This window comes from Calliphora vicina, chromosome 1, assembly GCF_958450345.1.
Source record: "Calliphora vicina chromosome 1, idCalVici1.1, whole genome shotgun sequence".
Lineage (NCBI taxonomy): Eukaryota > Metazoa > Arthropoda > Insecta > Diptera > Calliphoridae > Calliphora > Calliphora vicina.
This window is the reverse complement of record NC_088780.1, coordinates 81,669,910-81,692,925: the sequence shown is the minus strand read 5'-3', so window position 1 is coordinate 81,692,925 and position 23,016 is coordinate 81,669,910. Positions and strand designations below refer to the sequence as shown.

General features: G+C 28.6%; 1 protein-coding gene across 3 annotated transcripts in view; it reads right to left on the bottom strand.

The window, feature by feature from the left end:
* Nucleotides 1-23,016, bottom strand: part of LOC135963235 (uncharacterized) — a 65,649-nt gene that overhangs the window by 10,164 nt on the left and 32,469 nt on the right. For all 3 annotated transcript variants that reach the window (XM_065515003.1, XM_065515004.1, XM_065515005.1), the window contains exons 2-4: nt 16,953-17,575; nt 16,771-16,882; nt 7,912-8,051 (exon numbers count right to left, since the gene is read on the bottom strand). In XM_065515003.1, coding sequence (XP_065371075.1) covers nt 7,912-8,051; nt 16,771-16,882; nt 16,953-17,307 — 607 coding nt within the window. In that variant the 5' untranslated portion in view covers nt 17,308-17,575. The remainder of the gene's footprint in view (nt 1-7,911; nt 8,052-16,770; nt 16,883-16,952; nt 17,576-23,016) is intronic.

The window sequence follows — 23,016 nt, the reverse complement described above, 5'->3', positions numbered from 1 at the left end:
TAATATATAGTTACGAAATTGTACTTGAATTTAAATATAACTGTTTTAACGGCTGGTTTAAAGTTGTATAATGCCTCTCAAACAGCAGTGCCTTTGAAACTTTAACATATCTGTGGGTATTGTTAACATTGCTGTGGAACACATAACATTGAATAAAAGCTTGGAGTTCAGTATTATTTGTAATGACAACACTAAATGATTAATGATTAACATCGAAAGCTCTAGAATTCGAGTATTCTAGTTTGATGATCATTGTAGAAATAGTGCTTTCTAGATGGTAATGTATTGCATGTAAATTGGCCGTGAGAACACTAAAAGATTGAGTCTAGTTTGAAGCATCGTTAAGTAAAGACATCAACTGCACTACCAGTGTATACTTGTATATTATAAAGTGTATGTATTTCTGCGAATTTATAAACGTGTATAAAAACACTGAGTGACTATTTGAACTGTTGTTGTTGTTGTACATTTTAAATAAATAAAGAGTTGCTACAAATTGTAAACTACTAATGTTCTGTTTTTCTATAGCGAGTGAGCGCTTTGAGTGGACGTTTTACATGTATTTTGTTTTTGTTACAATAAAAAAACACATGTTAAATTTCCACTCAAAGTACTCATTCGCTATAGAAAAACAGCACATTATTTGTTTTTTATTTGCAATCAAAAGTATGTAGGGATGCCAATCCCGAAATCCCGATCCCGAAAATCCCGGGATTTTTCGGGATCGGGATTTCCCGAATCCCGGGATTTGTGAAAAACAATCCCGGGATTTTTCGGGATTAAAAAATCCTGAAAATTACGAGATTTTTTAATATTTTAGGATGAAACCTAGAAAGCTAAATTTCAGCATACTTATAATACTAATATAAAACAACTAAGAGTGGTATATTCATCTTTTATACCCACCATCAATATGTAGTTTTGGTCTTCTATGGGGACTTGAATCAGTATTTATGAATGAATGAAATTTATGTTAATATCATTATATATAAATTATTTATTGACAATAAAATATTTTCTGATATAGAGGTTATATTATTATGGACTGGCCCTCACAAGAGTTGGTAGAAAGATTAATTTTCATATGCAACTTGTTTATTCAATTTAATTACTATATTAATTATTATAAGACAACTATGAATGTTAAAGTCATTTTCTGAAGGGGACCATGTATGGGGACTAGGTACAAATGTAGCCCGGTTTCCTCAATACTTTATATATATATTAATTCAATCCATTAGTTTTTGCTTTGTTATATTTCTACTTAGTGTATTAACGAAATAAATAGTTTTTATTTTTGAACTTGATGTTTTTTGACATTTAATTAAAATCCCGAAGTCCCGAAAAATCCCGAAATCCCGAAAAATCCCGGGATCCCGAAAAATCCCGGGATCCCGGGATTTACATTTCTAAAATCCCGAATCCCGGGATTTGTAAAACCCAGTCCCGTTTGGCATCCCTAAAAGTATGTGGTTTATTTAATGGAAATAAACCACGTTTTTAAAAGGTAAAAACGTAACAATATGTATACTAAATTTACCCCTTTACCTTGATTTAGTTGGAAAGCAATTGCAATAACATAAATTTTATTTAAAGCATAATTGTGATGCATTAATGGTTGGATTAAAATAAATACGGCGGAATATATACAATCCGTATAATTATAATTATGACAAAGTTACTGATATGCTACAATAATTTAAAAAAAAACCCTTGCTCTTTTAAATTTCAGAATATGTGGGAGTTATGTGAGTTCTTGTCCCGATATTTATTCAAATACCAAATTTTATAAAAAATAGGACTACTCCTTCTATGTTCCTCTACTCGTTATATGAAATATCGGTCGAAATATAAGCGAAACCTTTATACAGACAAAGGTAATGCCGAATATCGTGATAAGTCCCTTTTCACAAAATTTGCAGATATAAAATCATTTATATTAAATATTTTTTAAATGCGTTAATGCAGCTTTATCACTTATTTGGTATTTATATGAGTAATGATGACAAACAATCACAGTTTTAAGTTTTAAAAAAAATTTGTCGATATTGTGTCATCAATTTTTCGATAGCTTTTGGCATGTGGAACAAAAATGTCCACTACGAAAATTATTTGTTTGATATGTCGTTGTGGAAATTTGTTTTCCATTTGCTATCGAAAAATCGATGGCACAATATCGATTGCTAAATCGACATTAGTACATATATGTACTTAATAATGTAGTTATACTGAATTCCAATTGACTGATATAATAACAGCATTATGGACTTTCCACGTTTGCCTACCGCAAAATGAACTTAGCACTTTTGCATACGTTTTGTATTAAAATCTAAAATTTCATAAAAAGTGAACATAGCACCTATAGTACTCCAACTTGTTAAATTTATTTTCATATTTGCTGTTTGAGTAGTATTTATTTTGCCAATTACCATTTCTAGTTTTGTGTCAAAAGGTTAGTTTACGTATATGTACATATTTGTAATTCGCTTGAGAAGATGCTGTACGGGACTTTCATTTAGGTGGACCACTAGTTACAAAAGTTGCTACGTGACTAGTTATTTTAACATGATCATCTCCTAAGCAGGTTATCAATTGGACCTACATAGATTACAAATGGACATTAGACTGGTCCCAAGTAGTCAGCGCATTGGATTCGCATATCATAGAGTTATTAGCTACCAAACTGGTTACTTGATTAGCTACATAACTAGTTGTTTTAACATGTACGTAGTTTCATGTCTCCTAAGCGGAAGCTAATTGTCAAATCCTTAAATAGTGCATTAAAAACACATCTGATAGACAGTCGAATAACCGATTGTTTGTAAACAAACCTTCCTCCGACTGGGTAAAGTGCAGTAGAAAATAAATGCTTAAAGTTACTGGATTGTATAAAGTACTTAATTGAAAAACTGAATTTCCAATAATTTATTTTAAAAGCATTTAAGAACTATTAGCATCCCAAAGTGCAAATAAATAATAACCAAGGCAAGGATTTTCATGCACTAAAAAATTAAAAATATGCTCTTATAATATGCACTATAAAGAGAGAAAATATGCACTAAAAATTTTAGATTTTTAAAACCTGCACGATGCAAAGGCTTAAGCTTATCAAAACGGTACCAATATTTCCAATATTTCGTGTGCGTTTTCTTTCAAGTGCGTTGAACCACCACAAGGAGTGAAAATTTTCCAAAAAAAAGGTCGCCTTTATTTTTATTTACGCAAAAACCTGTTTCAGAAATAAAGATGTAATTTGAGCACAGAAATGCTAATTGGCTTTTAATATTATTCTTTTTTAAAATATGTATCTTTAATTTTTTTAATTGAGTGAGCGTCGCTATTATCAAATTCCTCCATTATATTTCAATGAAATATTTTCCATAGTATTCAGCCGCATCTAACCAGGTTCCCCATATTCAGCATGCGAAAATTAGTAAGAAAACATGATGCTCTGAAGTGTTGAAGTTATTAATATAATTGTCATCATATATGATACATAAATATATTTATGTATGTATATGAAAATAGATTTCTGTATTTTTTCAATTAAAACAATGAATCGATCACATATGTATGTATGAAGAATGATATTAAATGTCATTATCTGAAATTTCTCCTTATAAAAGTTTATTTATGATGATTTTGCATAATTTTCGTTTAAGTTGAAATTATTGATAATTGAATATCAATTAAAACTTGAGTGTCAGTAATTCTCATTCGCTCCATAGTTTTATTTGTATAATATCTTTAGCTTACCTGTTGTCTTTGGGAAAAGGTTTCCTGATAATCTGACCTAAGCGACTAGTGAAATGCGCATAGGAACCAGCTTATTCCCTCAATAATAAATTTCAGTGAATATAACAATAATAATTGTGAATTTATTAAGCACATTAAAACTAAATCTCACTATGTCTCTATATAAATATTTGTTGCATTGGTTAAATTTTGTCCTTGTGGGAATCCTTGTGGAAGTATTTTTAACTAATGAAGTTGAAACTTTAAACGGATTATATTTCTTATTCGTATGTGTGAATCTGTGTGTATGAGTGTGTTAATGCGTATCTAAATGTGAATAAATGTTTCGAGGATTTTCTGCCGTTAATACTGTTATTCTTCAGAATAAACCAAATACAAACAACAAAGTCTCCTATGGTTTTCTTCATGATACTACAGCAGCAGTGACTGCTATTGTTGATGCAGGAATCGCTTGTTTTGGGACGTCTTAAATAATATTTTTATTGTCACTTTTCATAAGACTGTAGCTGATGTTTTCTGTTCATGAAATAAATGTATGCATGTAAATTTATCACAAAAATATATACATAAAGACAAGATGGAGAGAGCTATATTCGGCTGCGACGAATAGCATAAAAATGAAATGGTCCATGTATGTAATGGCATCACGTGAGAACGGCTGGAGCGATTTGGCTGATTTGTATTCAATTCGAAATTATCAGGAGATGGTTTGTAAAGAAAAAAAATCAAAAATTCGGAGATTTTAATTTTCAATATATTGGCTCCTTTTCACTTCTCATTTTTCTTAATAATAGACATTTTTTGGAAAAACTTGAATAACTAACATTAGTAAATAGCTACCGGGCGAAACCGGGGTGGTCAGCTATGTAGTTTTAAAATAAATATTAAAAAACAAATAGTGAAAAGTAATTTTTATGTGAAAAAAATAGTTTTGGTAAAAAAAATATTGATATTTATTATGTTAATGACTGTGTTTTATGCCATGTATTGGGACATTTTTCCATATGTAAACATGTACATACCGTGTGATCCATATGAAACTTTGTGTATGTAAAATACATGTGTATTACTCGTGACATTTTTTGCAATTAGAGCATGTTCTATTTTCGTGTGTATAACAGTGTTGTATTTTGAAATACAACACTGTGTGAGTGCAAAATAAAAAAACAAAACAAAAAATAGTAAAGAAAAATCATAACAAACTAAATTTCATTGCATTAACAATAACAAACTAAATTTCATATGTATTGTGATTTTAAAATGTTTTAAATAAATATATTGTTAAAAACAACAAACATATAAACTAATAGAGGTTATGTCACATGCAATTACATATGTACGTTTGAACGTGGAAATTACGAATCGTATGTATAACGTGAATTTTGCCATACACATGGAATTCCATATGTATCGAATACATGTCCCAATACACAAGCAATACATGACGTCTGACCCCCGTATTAGTAATCAATAGGGTTTTAAATTATTCGATTAACCAAATAATTTCTATTTAAGTTTTATATTGAAAAAAACACGAATTTTGTTTACTTTTAAAACCTTTTTTTAATAACATAAAAATCAAACAAAACATAACAATTCAACAAAACAATAAATATATACACAAGTGAGTTTTTTTTAGGATTTTAGGGAGATCTTTTGAAATAATCTTTTAAAAAAAGAATATAATTTAAATGCTTTCCGTTTAAACGATTTTTTTTTAGTTTTAATAATGTGCTGATTTTCTATAGCGAACGAGTGCTTTGAGTGGAAATTTAACATGTGTTTTGTTATTGTAACAAAAACAAAATACATGTAAAACGTCCACTCAAAGCACTCGTTCGCTATAGAAAAACAGCACATAAAACTTGTCTTGAAAACACTCTCTCACTGATCGTAGATGTTGGAGAAATCGAAAGTTATCATGCCTTACTTACGAATATCCAATTTCTCAGTTCTTTTTTAGTTTGGAGTCCTTTTCGGATTTTTTTAGATTTTGAATACTTTAATAGTTAAGTTACGTTAAGCTCTGATAAAAAAACTCGTTTCAGTAATGTCTTCAGTTTCGTCTATTACCATGTCGCACAGAGGGATTTTGGTGTCAAGAAGTCAATTTTTCAAACACTCAATTTCAAAAACCAAATGATGCAGTTTTGTAGAGAAATGTTTAAAGATGAAATGTACACTTATAGTTTTAAGAAAAATTTAATTTTATTTTTAAAAAATTTAAGTAAAGTCCATGCAAGGGTGTTAAGCAAAAATTTACTTATATTTTGACGTAATTCAGTGGTTTATATACATATGTATAATTTTCCTAATAATACCACCTACCTTTAACATATTTGAAAAACATTTCTCCATAAATAAAAAAAAATTATGGGGATATCATAAACCGTTATCAAATCTATAAATTTCTAAAAACTATTTTATTTTTGATTTTCCATTAAAAAAAAAATTTCGACATTCCCCCAAGCTGTTTTTTTAATAAAATGAAAGTTTGTAGTGTCTTGTTTCGATTAAAAAAAAATAGTTTTCGGAACAGGATGAAAACTTAAAATTTTTTTTGTCGAATAATTAACGAAATATCAAAAAAATTCTTATCTATGTATGGGTTTCGTGGGCGTTGGGCGTGACCGATTTTATTGAAACTCGGCATGCGTTCTTCTTTTGTTTCAAAAAATATATGTACCAAATTTCTTTTACTTGGATAGGAACAATTTTATGCGAAAAAATCTATTTGGATTGTATGGGCAGTGGGCGTGGTCGATTTTGATAAAATTTAATTTTTTTTCTTAATTTAGAAAATAAAAATAAAACTCTGCTTATTTTTGATATGGATATAAAAATAAAAAGAAAAAATATTTTTTTAAAAAACTAGGTAACTCCATTTTGTTGTAAAACAACGGGTAAATTAACGTGCTTTTGTTTCTTTCACAAATTATTTCTAAAGTTGCCTTAATTCCAAAACAAGGTAACTGACGTCGATTTTCGGTTTTAATGTCCAAAAATGAGTTCAATGGAACCAGAAATGATTAACATTTAAAATTATGTTTTGTTTAATGCGCATGCATAATAACATAAATTCATATTAAATAATTTGTGAATTATGTTTAAAACGTTAAGAGCCAGTTTTTGACTTCGTATTTAAATATGAATTATATTTAAGTTCTATTTAAATGCGAAAATGAGTTTCTCAGTGCTTTTTTAAATGATACTTAAATGGCCGACGTTGGTCATTTAAATTCTATTTAAGTTTCATAAACTACCATATGTTTTTGACAGCTGACTTTTGTTGTTTGGTTTTTTTCACTCTATTGTAGTAAAAAAAAAAACAAACAACAGCGTCTTGCTAAAAAAAGCGTCTTGCAAAAACTACAATTCCGATGCGGGGCAATTGGAGATTCTTTTGTACATTTTCCTACCAATAATTTTATTGTTTAATAAACTTTTATTTCTTATTGGGCAAAATGTATCAATTTTTGTTTTGGTTGAACAGCTGTTTTAAGCAAAACTATCGATAAATTTTTGATATTTAGTAGTGCTACCATACTTTTATCTTATTTAAATAAGACAAAAGCACTGAAAAACTCAAACTGTATTTAAATACAACTTAATTTTAAGTTGAAATTAACTAAATACGTATTTAAATAACAAGTCAAAAACTGGGCATAAGTGTATTTTTCTCGCGTTTTCAAAAAAATGGAGTTATCTAGTTTTTCCTTACGACCACAGAATATGAAAAATGCTAAACTGCTAAAATTATGCGGAATTTAATTTTAATGTTTCATAGTTTCATTATGTGCAATTAATTCTGAAAAAGTTTTTAAGTAAACGAAATATTGTATATTGTATATCAGCAGTTTAGGTTTTAAATCAGACCAAATGTTTGATATAATGTGTATAAAAAACTCATCAAAACATGAGATTTATTGATTTTAGTCCCAAATTTTAAAAATCGGTTAACCGAGTGATATAAACCGGTTTACCAAAAATCAAACCGAAATTTCGTTGAAAACTCGGATTTTCGGTTAACCGTTTTATAAACACTAGTAAAGACTCTCTGTTGTTGGTAGCAGGGATAGTGGATGTAATGAATATATTTTATTTGCATTTATGTTTAGCTCTGTATGTATGTGTGTTTATGTTTTTTGGTTTTACCTTGTTGTTCAATACGATCATTGTTTGGATCTGTCCAGCTAACAAAAGCCACTGCAAACCAATTCCCCACCTGTGGACCATCAACTGTAATGCGTTGTTGCACTTCATCCGATTGAAATTGTAAATTGTAAATTTTAAATCTGTAAAAGAAGACAAACAAAAAAAAACCGTAAATATTTATTCAAAATTACTTTCGATACATTTCATTTAACTCTGAACAAACTTTTTATTTATAATTTTATATTTATTTGTGTTTAATTCCCATGAAGTTCATGAAAAAACTAAATCTCATTCGAACCAGATTTCGAGTTTGGTGTAAATGGGATTTAAGAAAAACTATGCTTGCGTCTACTTGTTATAATTGATTAATATTAATCATACGTTGATATGGTTCATGCGAAAAATAATAAGACAAAAAACTTTTTGTAAGTTTTTGATTCGCCGCACGGTGGCTCAGAACTTAATTTCATCGGCCAAAAGTCCAACTTTTTGTTAACGCCGATTTAAAATTTTAATTTCAGTGGAATAAAAGTGCTTAGGGTCAAAAGTGGTTAAACAAATGTTACTACCAGGAGAAAGGCCACAAAGTGTCCTCTTTAAGCCCATATATATTTATTGACCTGTCTGTTGAACACTTTTTTCATTTGAATGAAATTACTCCCAATTTTTTTTCTACTTTTATTATACCTGTTCAGATGATTGGCGCAAAGTACAAGTCGCAGTTTTGAAGATATTGCGATAAAATTTGGTACATACATTTTTTCGGCCTATTGAAACTGGCTGAAATTGGTCCATTATTTCACCTAGCACCCATACTAATGATCTCCCGAAATTGGACTTTATCGGTCGTAAATGGTTAATTTATATAGGTATTTCCACAAATTTTGCTTCAAATAAGTTTTATATATACTGAATTCATGTCACCTAATTTCATGGCCCATAATTAATTATAGCTCCCTTATAAGGCCCGCTTCCAAAAATCACTTCAACGAGCATATAGCTCTTAAAACTCATGTATAAACATAAAATTTAACGAAAATATACTTCATACTGAGCCACTGTGCGCCGGTTTTGAAAAACATAATAATGCATAACAAACGTGACCTGATGGGTTTTAACAAAAAGCGAAGTAAATATTATGTAAACGTGGGATTATAGTATGAAACAGATTGGTTTCTCCGTAAGTCGCAATTATTTTTAATTGAGACTGGTCGCAATGTATCAAACTGATATTAATAAAGGACAATAGACAAAAAGCCACATTAGAAAATAATTTCTTCACTTTTTATTTCCTAAACATAAAAACAATATTAAATTCAAAGTATTTAAAAGAGTAATAAAAATTAAATTGTAGTAAAAATATAATAAAATTTAGGGAATTAAAAAAAACATAGGGTAAAATTTATAATATATAGTTAATGTGTAATATTTGTAAAGATTATCGTTAAGCAAGTAATATCTATCTTGCAGATAAATGCTTCAACCGTCTAGAAGAACGGTCGCTAGAATTATCTTCAGATCACTCACCCCCAATCGTTACCCTTTTGATATAGTGAACACAAACACAAGGATAAATTTGTTATCAATGCTCAGATAACATATCGCTAATTTATTCTCAAGAATCTCAAACTAACAAATCAGATATAATTACATGTATTATTAGAGTTCGAAAGAATCCATAAAACGGCTTAGAATGCTATTAGAATCTCGAAGAATGCATCTCTAAATAAATACCTGGAAGAACTCGACAAAAACTGGTAATAAATTCAATAGTTCTGCAACCATAGAAGAAACATTAAATCGTAAATGTTATTAAAATCTATTATGAAAATAAAGCAAATTACATACATATATTGAAATGATTAAAAAAGATTAAAAAGTGATCAAATTGATCAAGAATATATGTACATTTTTATTGAAACAGCAAAAACGGACTTCAAAATCTTTCATTACCAATTAATGAGTTAAAATGCTAATATTCTGACTGCCGGTTTTCGGTTTTTTCGAAAAATTGCAATTTAAAATAAACCGGTTTCGGTTTTTTTAGAATAACCGGTTAAACGGTTTTATAGAAAAATATTAAAACGCCTAGAAATAAGAAGAAAAAAAGTGTTATTTATTAAAATAATAGTGATTAAAACCATTTTGATTATTTCATTTATCCTTCACAAGGTTCAAATTTGACCCATTTTGAAATTAATATTTAATTTTTTCTAAAAGTGAATGTTTGATATTTTATGAATTTTATTTCATTTCAAATGTCAACAACTATGTTAGGTTTGGCAAACAAATTGGCGCATAAAATATCTATAAACTTGTATGGACTTAAAGTCTTTTGTTACGTACAATAGTAGCACTACATATTATCTTTGGTAGCTCTTATATATACCTGTCTCTTTTTATCATACTTGCTGAACTACTTTTTTTCTTATTCTTCATAAGGTTTTCGGGAAAATGTTACCCATTTTGAAATTAAAATTGAATTTTTCTTAAAAATTAGTGGTTGATATTTTTGATATTTTATGACTTTAATTTAATTTCAAATGTCAACAACTACGTTAGTTTTTTTTTAAAAAAAATATATATTTTCTATTTGGGACAAATAAGACCCGATGATTAACGTTAGTAAAGTTGAAGACATTATGAAGGTAAAATAATCTCTTAGGAATAAGTAAAATACAGTTTAAATGCTTTGGCGTATCTCGATTTTTTTTTGTTTTTATAAAACTAGACATTGAAAATTATATTTTACTTGGTGTATTTGTAGGACATATAGAAAACAAAGCATTGACTAAGTTTTCACTTGTGAGACTTTCTAAATATAAAAAGTCTTCTAAAATAGTTGGAGTATTTGTTTTAATTATTTTTTTTTGGATTTTGAATATTTTTAAAATTTTGAATACATTAAAACTCATTAAAACACACTTTTAGAAAAATCCGGCTATTCGAGGATAAAAACCCGCTTTCTTCGATATTCGAAATGTGAGCTTTTCAAAAAAACCGAAACCGACCTTACCAAAAAAACCGATTATAACCGGTTATTAAAAACCGGGCCGATCGCCCTAATTCTGACACTTCACTACTTACATATGCTTTTTAATTCAGCGCAACCGTTATTTTATTATTCGTCTACTTCTGAGTAATACAGATGATATGAAGTAGTTACTGAAAAGTATGTTATTTAGTAATTGAAATTCATTAGCAACGTTTTGCTGTGAAAATGTCAGAATAACTTAAATATTCAATAAATTTTATTTTCGCATTGCAATACAAAAAGTTGTTATAGTTGCTCTTTGAAATACTTGAAAAAGGATATGAAATATTTTCTTTAAACGAACAGAATCCAATGCAATGTTTTAAACAAAAATTATTTCATGAAATTGATTTTGTCAGTTTTTATTGCACTTTAAATAAGTTGAACAAGTTTTATTCTTTTCACTTTTGTTTTGTTCGGTTCTGTTTTGTTAGAATTCATATGTTTTACATACACCCTTAAAGACACACACACTCGCACACAAACAATGCATATGTAGTTGTGTACGTATGCATGTTTGTAAATCACTATTTATATTAGGGAGGCTGCAAAAAAAAAAAAATGTGGATGTATCCAACTAAAAAAAGTTAAATTCATTCTATACCATTTCTCAAAATTTATTTTGATATCCATTTTGTGGTTGTATTGAGATTTCAAATAAAATTCGAAGTATATTAAGTTTTGAAAAACTAAAAAAAATGCAAGAAATATGAAAAAAAAAATCATAAAACCTTATAAAAGGACCTTTTTATCCTTTGATCCAGTTCTCTTTTGAGAAATGGTCTCCTCAAACATTTTCGTTGGGAACATCGACACTTTATTTTTCCTCCATACATACGTATTTGAGCATTTGGAAATAAGCTGGAGGCATTTCCAGCAACAGAGACGCACTGATATCTGTGTTTACAAGTTACTGAAGTGAAGTACAACAAAGAAGCAGGGAAGAGCGAAAGAAAAAATAAAGAAATATCATTGATAGCGGAAACGGATGTCTTAAGGAAGTTTGTAAACTGCAGTCAATTGTGTAACATTGTGTTTGTGCTGAGTTCTTTTTTTTTTGTTGTGTTTTGTCTTGTTCTCTGTTACTATTCTTTTCTGTAATAGATAGTTAAACTTGATGTTTTACCATTTTTAGGTATGGAGGTTGACAATTCAATTTATTGAATAATTCGTTCGTTCTTTTTTCGAATCTTCAAGTCTATATTTTCATATGTAAGTAAGTACTGTGTGGTCAGTTGCATTCTCATGTAATTTTTAACTTAAATTTGATGATTATCTATAAAAAATTGATTTGCTAAAATATGTTTAGATAAATTAATAAAGAAACATACAACTTGAAATTTATTTTTTAAACTTGAGATAATTTTACTGAATTTTGTTGGGCTTTGTTTTAATTTGATTTGTGATAAGCTAGTTACTCTGTTTGAAGTAGTGAATAAATGTTTAGAAACAATAATTTAAATTTCGTGAGCAACATATGAAAACATAGATGAAAACTAAGAAGATAGGTAATATATAAACGAGACATCATTTTCAAAAACCTAACTCTTGCAACAACAAAATACTAGTTATATCACATTTACACCTAAACTCGAAATCTAGTGGGAATTCGAGAAGAAAAATATCTAACCTTTTAAATACATAAATATTTTAGACAGTTTTATAGATTGACAACTGCATAAAAAACTAAATAATCACGATAACATTTTCTTTTTCATTTTTAAACATACATACATATTTATTTTTGTTTAATAAAATTTATTATGGCTTAAATCTAGTTTATCCAAGCTTATGGTATAAATTCCAGAATTTTAGAACTAATAAAACTTTTTGAGTTCAAGGAAAAAATATTTTTGTGTCGGCGGTCCAGTCTTTCCGACTTATGGACATCTAAACATTTAATATATAATTTATTATCTATTGAATGTTAGTTATCCGATATGTGTGTCATTAGAAATATTGTTGAAAACTCTTTCAAATGACATACATTTGTATACATTATTGGAATAATTTATAAAATAAAATATTATATGACATATGGGCAATTCCACAGGAATTGCTGACTATATTTAATTTTTTAATTTAATTGCCGTGTTTTAGGCTAAAATTGAAACTAAGCTCCCAATTAGCATATAGCGTGAAATGAATTTGACTCTGATTGTTTATTTGCTATTATAAAATTGTTTATTGAAACCGAAATTATATTTTCTATTAATTTTTTTATTTTTTGTATACATATATTTACAGAATATATATTGTTTTATTATAAGAGAATAATCTGTCACGTACGATATTAAATTTTATTTATTGTAAAATCATCCAATGATTGTTTTTATTTAAATATGACGCAATGTAGAGGAAAAATATTTTGTTTAGTGTAAGAAATTAAAAGAAAACATAACGCCTCTCACAATTCGAAAACTTTCGCATATTTCTACATGTACCTCATTTTTTTTCGCTCGATATTTTGGACAACAATGTTTCGAAAGAACTTTATATTATCGTGAGAGGCGTTATAATTTCTTTTAATTTCTTACACTAAACCAAATATGTTTCCTTTACAATCCGTCATATTTAAATAAAAACAATCTGTGGATGATTTTATAATAAATAAAATTTAATAACGTAAAAAACAATCAGAGTCAAATTCATTTCATATGAATTGGGAGCTTTTCGCCGCCATCTTAGCCTAAAACATACTAATTATATTAAAAAAATAAACATAGTCAGTTTACTCTATTATTTTTGCCTTAAAATACTTTCACATAGTGTTTTCTCCTATTCAAATCATCTTGAAAAAAGTTTCAAAGGTTTTTGTTTTTTCAGTCGTGGTTGTCATTTTCGTGGAATTGCCCATATACGACTTTTACTCGAAAAATTTATAACATAGAAATTATAAATTATTCTATAAGTATACATATGTCATAGAGGATAAAGTCCGTAAATGATGGAAATAGAAGATGAAATCTTTCCGTTCGGCCGAAGATCGGCTATAAAGAAACTCTGTACTGGGCAAAACCAGTGTTAGAAATACCATAGAGGACAAAATTCTTCCTACCGGCCTAAGGCATTTGAAATACCGCAAAGAAACAAACAAAATCTCGTTTCAAACTAGAACCAGTGAAATGCGCATAGGAACTAGCTTATCCCCCAACAATAAATTTCAGTGAATATAACAATTATTGGGAATTCAGCACACTAATTCTTAACATAAAAATTAATTTTGTATTCTGGTATAACTTTTTGAAGAATTTGTTTTGCTTGAGAAATCTTACTAAATCTAGTAAAATAAACTAGAATATATAGGCTTATTTTTTAGATTTTTCAGATTAAAAAAAAACGGGCCAAATATAGTCGATCCATATTATGTCATATTATATATCGTTAGAAAAACATTCTTAATATCTTTAATTTGATGTAAAGAAAGATATATGCACAAGTATTTTAAACTTTGAATCCCATCCACACGAAAATAGGAGCGCTATTTGATTAAGTTGATTTTTTATTTATATCACTAAAACCGACTTGTTCCGCCTATCCAATTTTATTCTGCATTGCACAGTGGGGCAGAATCGAAATTTTTTGGAAATAAATCTGGCATTTCTAAACGGCTGGCCCGATCGGGATAAAATGCATTCGAGTTTAAGTTATTAAAATGGGGCATACAAATGCTCCAAGGTCGTCGATATGGGGGCTCAACATGTAAATTTTACCTTCGACATGTAAATTTTTGAAACACGTGCCATTTTTTTGTTTCCGATCTGATTTCAAAGATTTTAATATTTTTGAAAAGCGCTTTTCTTCATGCTTGCGTGAAATTTTAAAATTTAAATTTTAAAATTTGGCCATACCTTGGCCCGCTCTTTTAAAAATATAGGGCGTAATTTTGGACCGAATGTACTCAATTTTTTTTGTTAGTTAGACAACGAAGTAGTAATATACAAAAGATTTGAGCTCAATATCTATTATGAATCCAAAAATAATCGATTTTCAATTTAAATATTAAAAAAATAATAGATTTTTGCTGTTTTTTGGGCGAAAAGGTGACTTAACTCTTTTTTTATTAAAAAAAAACTTTCTTTAAGAACGTATAACAATTTTATGTTTCTCTATAAGATATCTTTACGGAAAATATTTTGGTATAAAAAACATGAAAAATTTTTCAAATATGTCGACCCTACTCCTTTCGGAATTTGACCTATTTTTTATCAAAAATTCAAATTTGGGCCACATGTTCTAAAATCTTAAAGCTGGGGTCAGAAAACAAAAAGCAGCTTTGGAAACCTTGATGTGTTTCCTATTTATCGCCTAAGTATTTTCCCAGCCCCGAAGGAAATGTGGACCCTATAGGCAAAATTGTAAAAATACCATTTTTCGGATTTTCGCTCCAATTTTTAGGAATTGCGGATTGCCTTTGACCTTTTGACAAGTTATTTTACACCTTTTTATTTAAAATGACAACCATGAAAAACGTTAAAAATTTCATTGAGTGTCGTTAATAAATAAAGATTTTATTCCATATTCATTGAGTTCCATTAAACTTGTTTTAATTTATTAAAATTGAAAAATACACATTAAAAAAAGAATATAAATTGTCAAAATCAGCTGACATGTTCGTGACGCTTATAAAAGTAGAAAGTAGATCTACTTTAAGCATTCTACGCCTTTGTACTTGTAACTTGCTGCGTACAAATACATTGATTCTACTTTTTTGACAGCCGCGTAGAATGCGAGAAAGCGCAAAACGCGTGGTGTGGACCTCAAGCTTTATAATGCAATTTGTTATAAAATTTACGTAAAAAAAGCAAACAATGACGGAAATGTACAATTTCATAATATTTATGAACATGTTCTTATTCTGAATGAAAAAAGTTTGGGAAAATAATATGAACCTTTGCTACCATATCTAGTTTTTTGTTTACAAAAATCATACTACTGGATTTTGTGAATATCAGTCCATAACATCCATATAATGTCTACCTTAATACTCATAAATCTCTTATCAAGTCTGAAATTCGGAACAAACGAATCCCCGTATATATTAAAATCACAGTACCGAATTTTATGAAGATTGATATATAAACTACTGGATTTTGTGAACATCGGTCCGTGTTCGACTATCGCCCCTAAATCACTTAAATACTCATAAATATCTATATCAGGTTTATATTCAACACAACTATAGCTTTACCGAATCTTATGAAGGTCGGCTTATAATTGGTCAAAGCTCTCCACTTCAGAAAACCGCAACCTACATAAATATGTATCTAAAAAATATCGATATCAAACCAAAATTGTATGTAGATCAGTTGCTTTTTATACAAAAATCATCTTACTCTATTTTGTGAATATCTGACCATATTTGACCATGCCTCCATATAAATTCCACGATTAAGACCGATAGAAATCTTTTAAATTATGTTATTATCTTTTAAATTATGAATTAGGAATGTTAGGAATCGGTGGTTATATCAGTTGTATATTTACAAATGTTATGAATTGAAATCAATGAAATCAAATCATAATAGTCATATTGAAACTATTTTCTGTGCATATGATTATGAAAGATTTTGTTTCAGTTTTTTTTTATTTATTTTATAAAATTTTAAAAATATTAAAATCGGGCAATTTTTGACGATTTTACAGCTATTTTAAGTAAAAGGATATAGGGTAGCATAATGACTCTTTGGAGATATTGAAATAAAATTTGGCACACATTTTAATAATATAATTATAAGAATATATAACAAGTTTTAATGTGATCTGATCAGAATTTACAACTCTAGTATGGTCCCTCGATATAGCACATATATGAATTAACTTACCTTTGATCAGCACTTAGGAAATTTCTAGGAAAAGTTATATTTTCGGGACTTATCACAGGATAACTACTGGCCTTTAGGTGCAATGTTACATCACGAGGTTTGCATTTGCGTTCTGAAATACAAACATTTGAAGAATTACTAGATAAACATACATTGCAGATGGAATGAAATTAGTTACTTACGAAAGGCACTTTTGGATTCTTCAATGGCTTTAAATGTGAACATGGCTCGTCGAGTGTCCGGCGGCATACGAAAATGTAATATTGAAACATCTTTGTATGAATTGTATTTGAGAAGAGTGTTGGACGGTAGTCGTACTACCAGTGTTTGGTCCTTTGGTATTTTCAGTTGGTCCATCCTCTCTTGTGGCATTTCATTGATGAGATAATCATTTTGTGTTGTCGTCGACTGATGGTGTATCTGCAAGCTGGCCTCACAGCTGATGTCACGTTGATGCATCATCACTAAAATCATCAGCGTAGTAATAGCAATCGAATCCTTTTCCAGCATGGTCATTATATTAACTATCATTGGCATCGACAGCGTTTGTTATGTTGTTTTTGTTGTTATCTTTCGTCCTGTTGGGTGAAACTGTATGACGAAACGTTTTCACCGTATCTGTGTGTATGAGTATGTGGTTTGAGTCAGTGTGTGTTAACAATGTCTGTCAGCAACGTGAATGCGAGACAATCACAGATTTATTCGCCAGTTTATAATATAATTCAGTTTTTTGATTTAACGTTAATTGTGCCAGGCATGAAATATAATTACCAGCTAATGAAAGGCTTTCATCCCTGTATTAATTCTATAAAATTAAAAAAAAAACAGAAAATGTCAAAAATTTTATTTTGAATAAAGTCTTCATAAATATCATTTATTTGCGACAAGATTAAAAATATATATAGTTTCGAGTAAATTGACATTGAATGTTCTAAAGGTAATAAATGAAATAAGTTTTTAAAGTAAATAGATTAATTCAAATATAGTGGTTACATCTTTTTCGTCAAATATTTCGTAGCGCAGAAAAATTACCCCATACTGACGAAAATAATATCGGCAAAAGATGAAGGTAGAAGGTCATCCCGCAATGAAATATCGTCCGAAAGTCCACTGATGAAATCATATTGGGCCCTATTGAATAGTCTACTGTTGCACAGTGGTATGAGAAAAAAAAGAGGGAAATAAATCTGTAACTTCTAAACCTTTAGTCCGATTTTAATGAAATTTCACAAGCGCAAAGGGGAAGTGTTGTTGAATCTGGACCTCATGAGCCCATCAGGAGCTGAGCCAGGGGTCCCCAAAGTAGGACACCTCGGCTATGGTCAATTTTAAAAATGATCCTATTTCTTCGTCTGTGTTACGATTTCAAAAAAATTACAATTCAAACGCCAATTTCAGCGAAACCTGAGGCAATATTTCAATGTGACTAATTTTAGAATGATGTGCATTGATGGCTCTTAAAAATGGTTATGATTTTACGCAAGAATTGGTTATACTTTTTTTAAATTAATTTTAATCACAGTCGCACGGGATATTTTTTCCATCGTGATATTTATGTAGCTTTAATTGCTTTTTTGTTACGAAGTAATATACTATAAACAAGCTAAGTATAAATGTTTTTAAATTAACAGAAGTATTCAATGTATTTATTTCAATATAATATCAACAAACTAAAAAAGTAACAAACATATTTAGTACGAATAAGCCGCAGTCTATACTTGACAAATATTTATCGTCATAAAGAAGCAATAATACTAAAAACATATAATTTTTTATCTTGACAACTATTTTGAAGTTTATCAAGCCAAATAAGTACCCAAAAGTGTAGACATAGGGTAAAGTATTGTGTAGTAGTAAATACACACTGCCATCTGCGTTATAAGTAGTTTGACAGCATTTCGCACGAAATTTTGAACAGAGTACTTAGCTTAACGGGCAAAACTCGAATATTCGAATTCTAGAACATTCAATGCCAATGTTAGCAGCCCAAACATATAGTGTTGCCATATTTACAAACAGTTATTAACTCAAAGCTTTTATTCAATGTTGTATGTTCCACGGGTATGTTAACTGCTGTTAACATAAAATAGAAAGGTTGAGAACATTGTGCAACTTTAAACTTGCCGTTAAAACTGTTATATTTGAATTCAAGTACAATTTCGTAACAATATGTAAATTTGAAATAATGATCAGTTCAATTGTATAGTTTGACTTCAGTTTGTTAGCGAAACTATCAAAATGTCTATACAAAATCTAGTGTAAAGTTTAATAAATGCATAATCTATTTTACTGAATTTAAAATGTTTGGGTGTTAAATATTTAAATTTGTAGGGAATTATTTCATTGGATATTATTATATAAACACAGCTAGGACGAATTCTTCTCAAAGAATATTCGTCATCAGAAATAAAACACATTTGCATACGATTAGTGTGTCGATCGAAATTAGTCGTGGGTAACGAATTCTGCGATAGGGTTACATCCATTGGTGAAGAGCAAACATTAACAATTGTCTTAATTGTCTATCAGTCGATGAATTTACACAAAAAGTTTCTTATAAATATTGTAAAATTCGTCTACATTTTTAAATATGGACAGCCTTGGAAACCGATATTCGGGTTTTTTTTTATTATATTCGTAGCCCAGAAATACTATAAAAGTATAAAAGATTTCATAATTACAAAAAAATATATCAAACAAATGAAAATTAAAGTGTTATTTTAGCTTCATTCACGTTTTTTGTTGATTTTTTCACATTTGCATTATCTTAAAGATTGTTTTTATGGAAGGCCATGTTACACTTTGGAAATTATGCATTTCATTTCAATAAAAGGAATTGCAAAGTTTCAGCCATATTTCAATTATTTTAATGCATTGCCAATGATTCTAGTTTTCTATTTTCTTAACGCTGTTTATCTGTCTGTCTGTCGGTCTCCTGTCTGACTGCGTGATTTTGTTTGAGTTGTTTTCTAACTAACTTTTCTGTTAAGTTCAGTTTAGTTTTGTTGAGTTGTGAATTTTTTATTTTTTGTTTAAATATTGTATTTTGCACAACTTTTTGAAAGGCATGGTTAGATTTGAATTTTGATGATGAAGAAAGATGTTGACGACGATGATGAATCTAAGAACTCATTTCCATACTCATTCTTTTTGAACGTTTTAACAGGCTATATTTAAGATTTGTATGAATTGATGCCAGGATGTAAAAAGTATCGTTTGCATAATTTCTATTCACATTAAACATGCGGAAATTAACAAAAAGCATAATACATAGTACAAATGTATAATGCAAAAAAAAAAAACATATTAAAAAAATAATTCATAAAATAATTCACAAACGTATTACACATACATATACACTAGGGTGGTCCCCCAAAAAAATTACTACATATTATTAAGAATCCATTTATAAAATTGCTGTCCTATAAAAAGGTAATTTTTAAAAGTTTTTTCGAATTCTATCGTATTTCTGCAATAGAAACAATATACGTATGTACATATTTATAAACACTGAAATGGTTTCACATACAAAAGTCTACTCAGCCACGAATTTCAAAAATATTCGTTTCATTATTTAATGTAAGTTTGGGTGAATTCCAAAACTTCTGTATGCAATAGTGTCATATCTTTATCAAGACAAAGTAAGCAAACGCGTAGTTATAATTTAAAAAAAACTTAGCATACTGCCTGTTTTTACTTTTTCATACATTTTGCGATATGAAACATTATCAAAGTTTACACGGTTGCGTTAAGAATCGCTCGACTTTTTAAGGTTGCATTGCATACAGACGTTTTGGAATTCATCCTTTGTGTAAATGAATGAACTTGCAGAAGTTTTAGCACACTTACGAAATTTCACTCACATACAAAAATTTGAACTTTATATAAGTGTATCACGGAAAAAAATTACGACAAATCAGTTGCCATATTAATTACCAATACAATTATTTTTTTAATTGAAAAGGCACCAACAACCGATTTTGTAGATACAAAAAATATTTTTGTTACTTAAAATTGTTAACTCTCAACAATAAATTTTAACAACGAGTTTGTGAAATTAAACAATAAATTTGTTAATAGTCAACAGTAAAATTTTAACAATAGGTTTGTAACATTGAATAATTATATTGTTACTAGTTAATTAAATATATCTGCAATAGCTTTTTCTTTTATTAATTAAAAATGCAAATATATGGTTTTAATTTGTTTTTTTATTATTATAAGCAAATTTACAATTTATTGTAATAATAACATATGTAAATTGAAAATATACATACATAAAGTTAAATCACGCATATATTACCATTTTCTCACCAGCTTAACCAGTTATATGACCAATATCCCCTTTCACGAGTGGTTATACAGATTCTTCCAGTATTGTTATTATATGAGTTTCTTCTACACTTGACGCATTTGATGATGAAAAGAGTCCACTGAAATCCTGTTAAAAAAAGTTTTGTATATAATATCGGTGTCCATTTTTTGTCTATTGCAATATTATAGTTACAGATTCAACTTACCATCTAGAATACTCCAATTCCTTTATAATTTACAAGAGAAAACATATTTCTTATGAAACAAAAAAACAAAAACCCCTATCGTAGTGAAATAAATAAATTTGGAAGAAGTTTTTAATTCAATGAATATAATATGTAATACCGGAATTTCTAGTTAGTTTTTAATTGTATGCATTTGTCACTATCTGTTATCCTTCGATTTTAATAAATCTTGATAATTTTTTAAGAAGTTCTGCCGATTTTCAGTTAAACCACTTCTAATTTATAAAAATTTAGAAGACTCTAGCTATAACAGTTCTTTAGATGTTCAAATATAACTAAGTATTTACTTTGTAATTATGAACAAAAGGATTTGAAGGCTGAATTTAGTCAAAGTGAAATATTTGTTTTATGTTAGAATTACATGTATTTAATTTAAACTAAAATATGTAAAAAAATTTTGTATTGTTCATTTTGCAGCTAATCAAACTATCTCAAACGTTGCAATGTCCATTCGCTTAAAGCAGCATTCTCAAAATAGTATTTGCCCGAAAACCTCTGAATTTGATTCAAACTCATTATTATATTTCATATAATAATTATGAGAATCTTTAGAGATACAGGTTTTGGTTATTTATTACAGAAACTAAATACATATTTGGAGATTGAAGACTTTGCTCATCGTGATGAAATTGCAAAAAGCACGGTAATCGTGCTAAATTCTGGTATTGGAATACACAACTAAATGCATAAGTACATGCACATCAAAATATAATATTTTTATTACAAATGAATTATTCATAGTTATAGTACTAAGTATTACGTGGATACTAGGGTGGTCCTTAATAAACGAAAGTTGGATTTTGGCCATTCTCATCCCACAGTTTGGTGAATATTGGTAAAAAAATCATCCAGAAAAAATTTAAGTAAATCGGTTGCGGTTAAGACGTGCAAGCCCTCTAAAGTTTGGAGATACATTTACAAGGGGAAAAAAATGCATTTTTTTCAGTTTTTGTAAAAATGTTGCTATTAAGAAATTACTTTTGCAATTTAATTTAAAAGAATAGAAATGTGTACGTAATTGTCGTTCTAATGAGACATAAAAACAGAAATTGGTCAAAAAATTTTAAAGTTATTAAAAATTCCCCAGGCCATTAACGTGTCTCGGGCAACTAGAACAAGAAATGTAGGAACAAAATTAACATATTTTGATAAATATTAAAATAAAAGCTCATTTTTACTTAAAATATATCCATATTTACTTCTTTATGAGTTTTTCTTTTCGTAGGTTACCGTTAACCTATTCGCAGGTATTCAAAACTGCATTTTCAAATTTTTAAAAATTTTGTTAAACAAATTTCAGAATTTTTTGATCATCTCATTGGGATTTTTGAGAATGTAATAGGGAATAAAAATATTATATTATTATAATATTATTTTCATAATTGTGCTGTTATTATAAATACTAGACTTTATGTTATATTTTTCTTAAGTTTAATCAAAATCGGCCCGAAAATAAATAACATTTCGCTATCTTGCCATTAGAAATTCCAAATATTGAAAAATTTTACCTTTGACCTTTACGATTTAACGTTTTCCGATTTTAGGAAAACTTTCAGGCTATATTTAAAATTATCTGGACTATAATATTCGGAACAGATTTTACTTAAAATTAATAACAGTAAGGAAATCCTTCTTCTCAAATGTACTTACTGTTGCAATTGCATACTTAGAAGAAAATTAATTCATT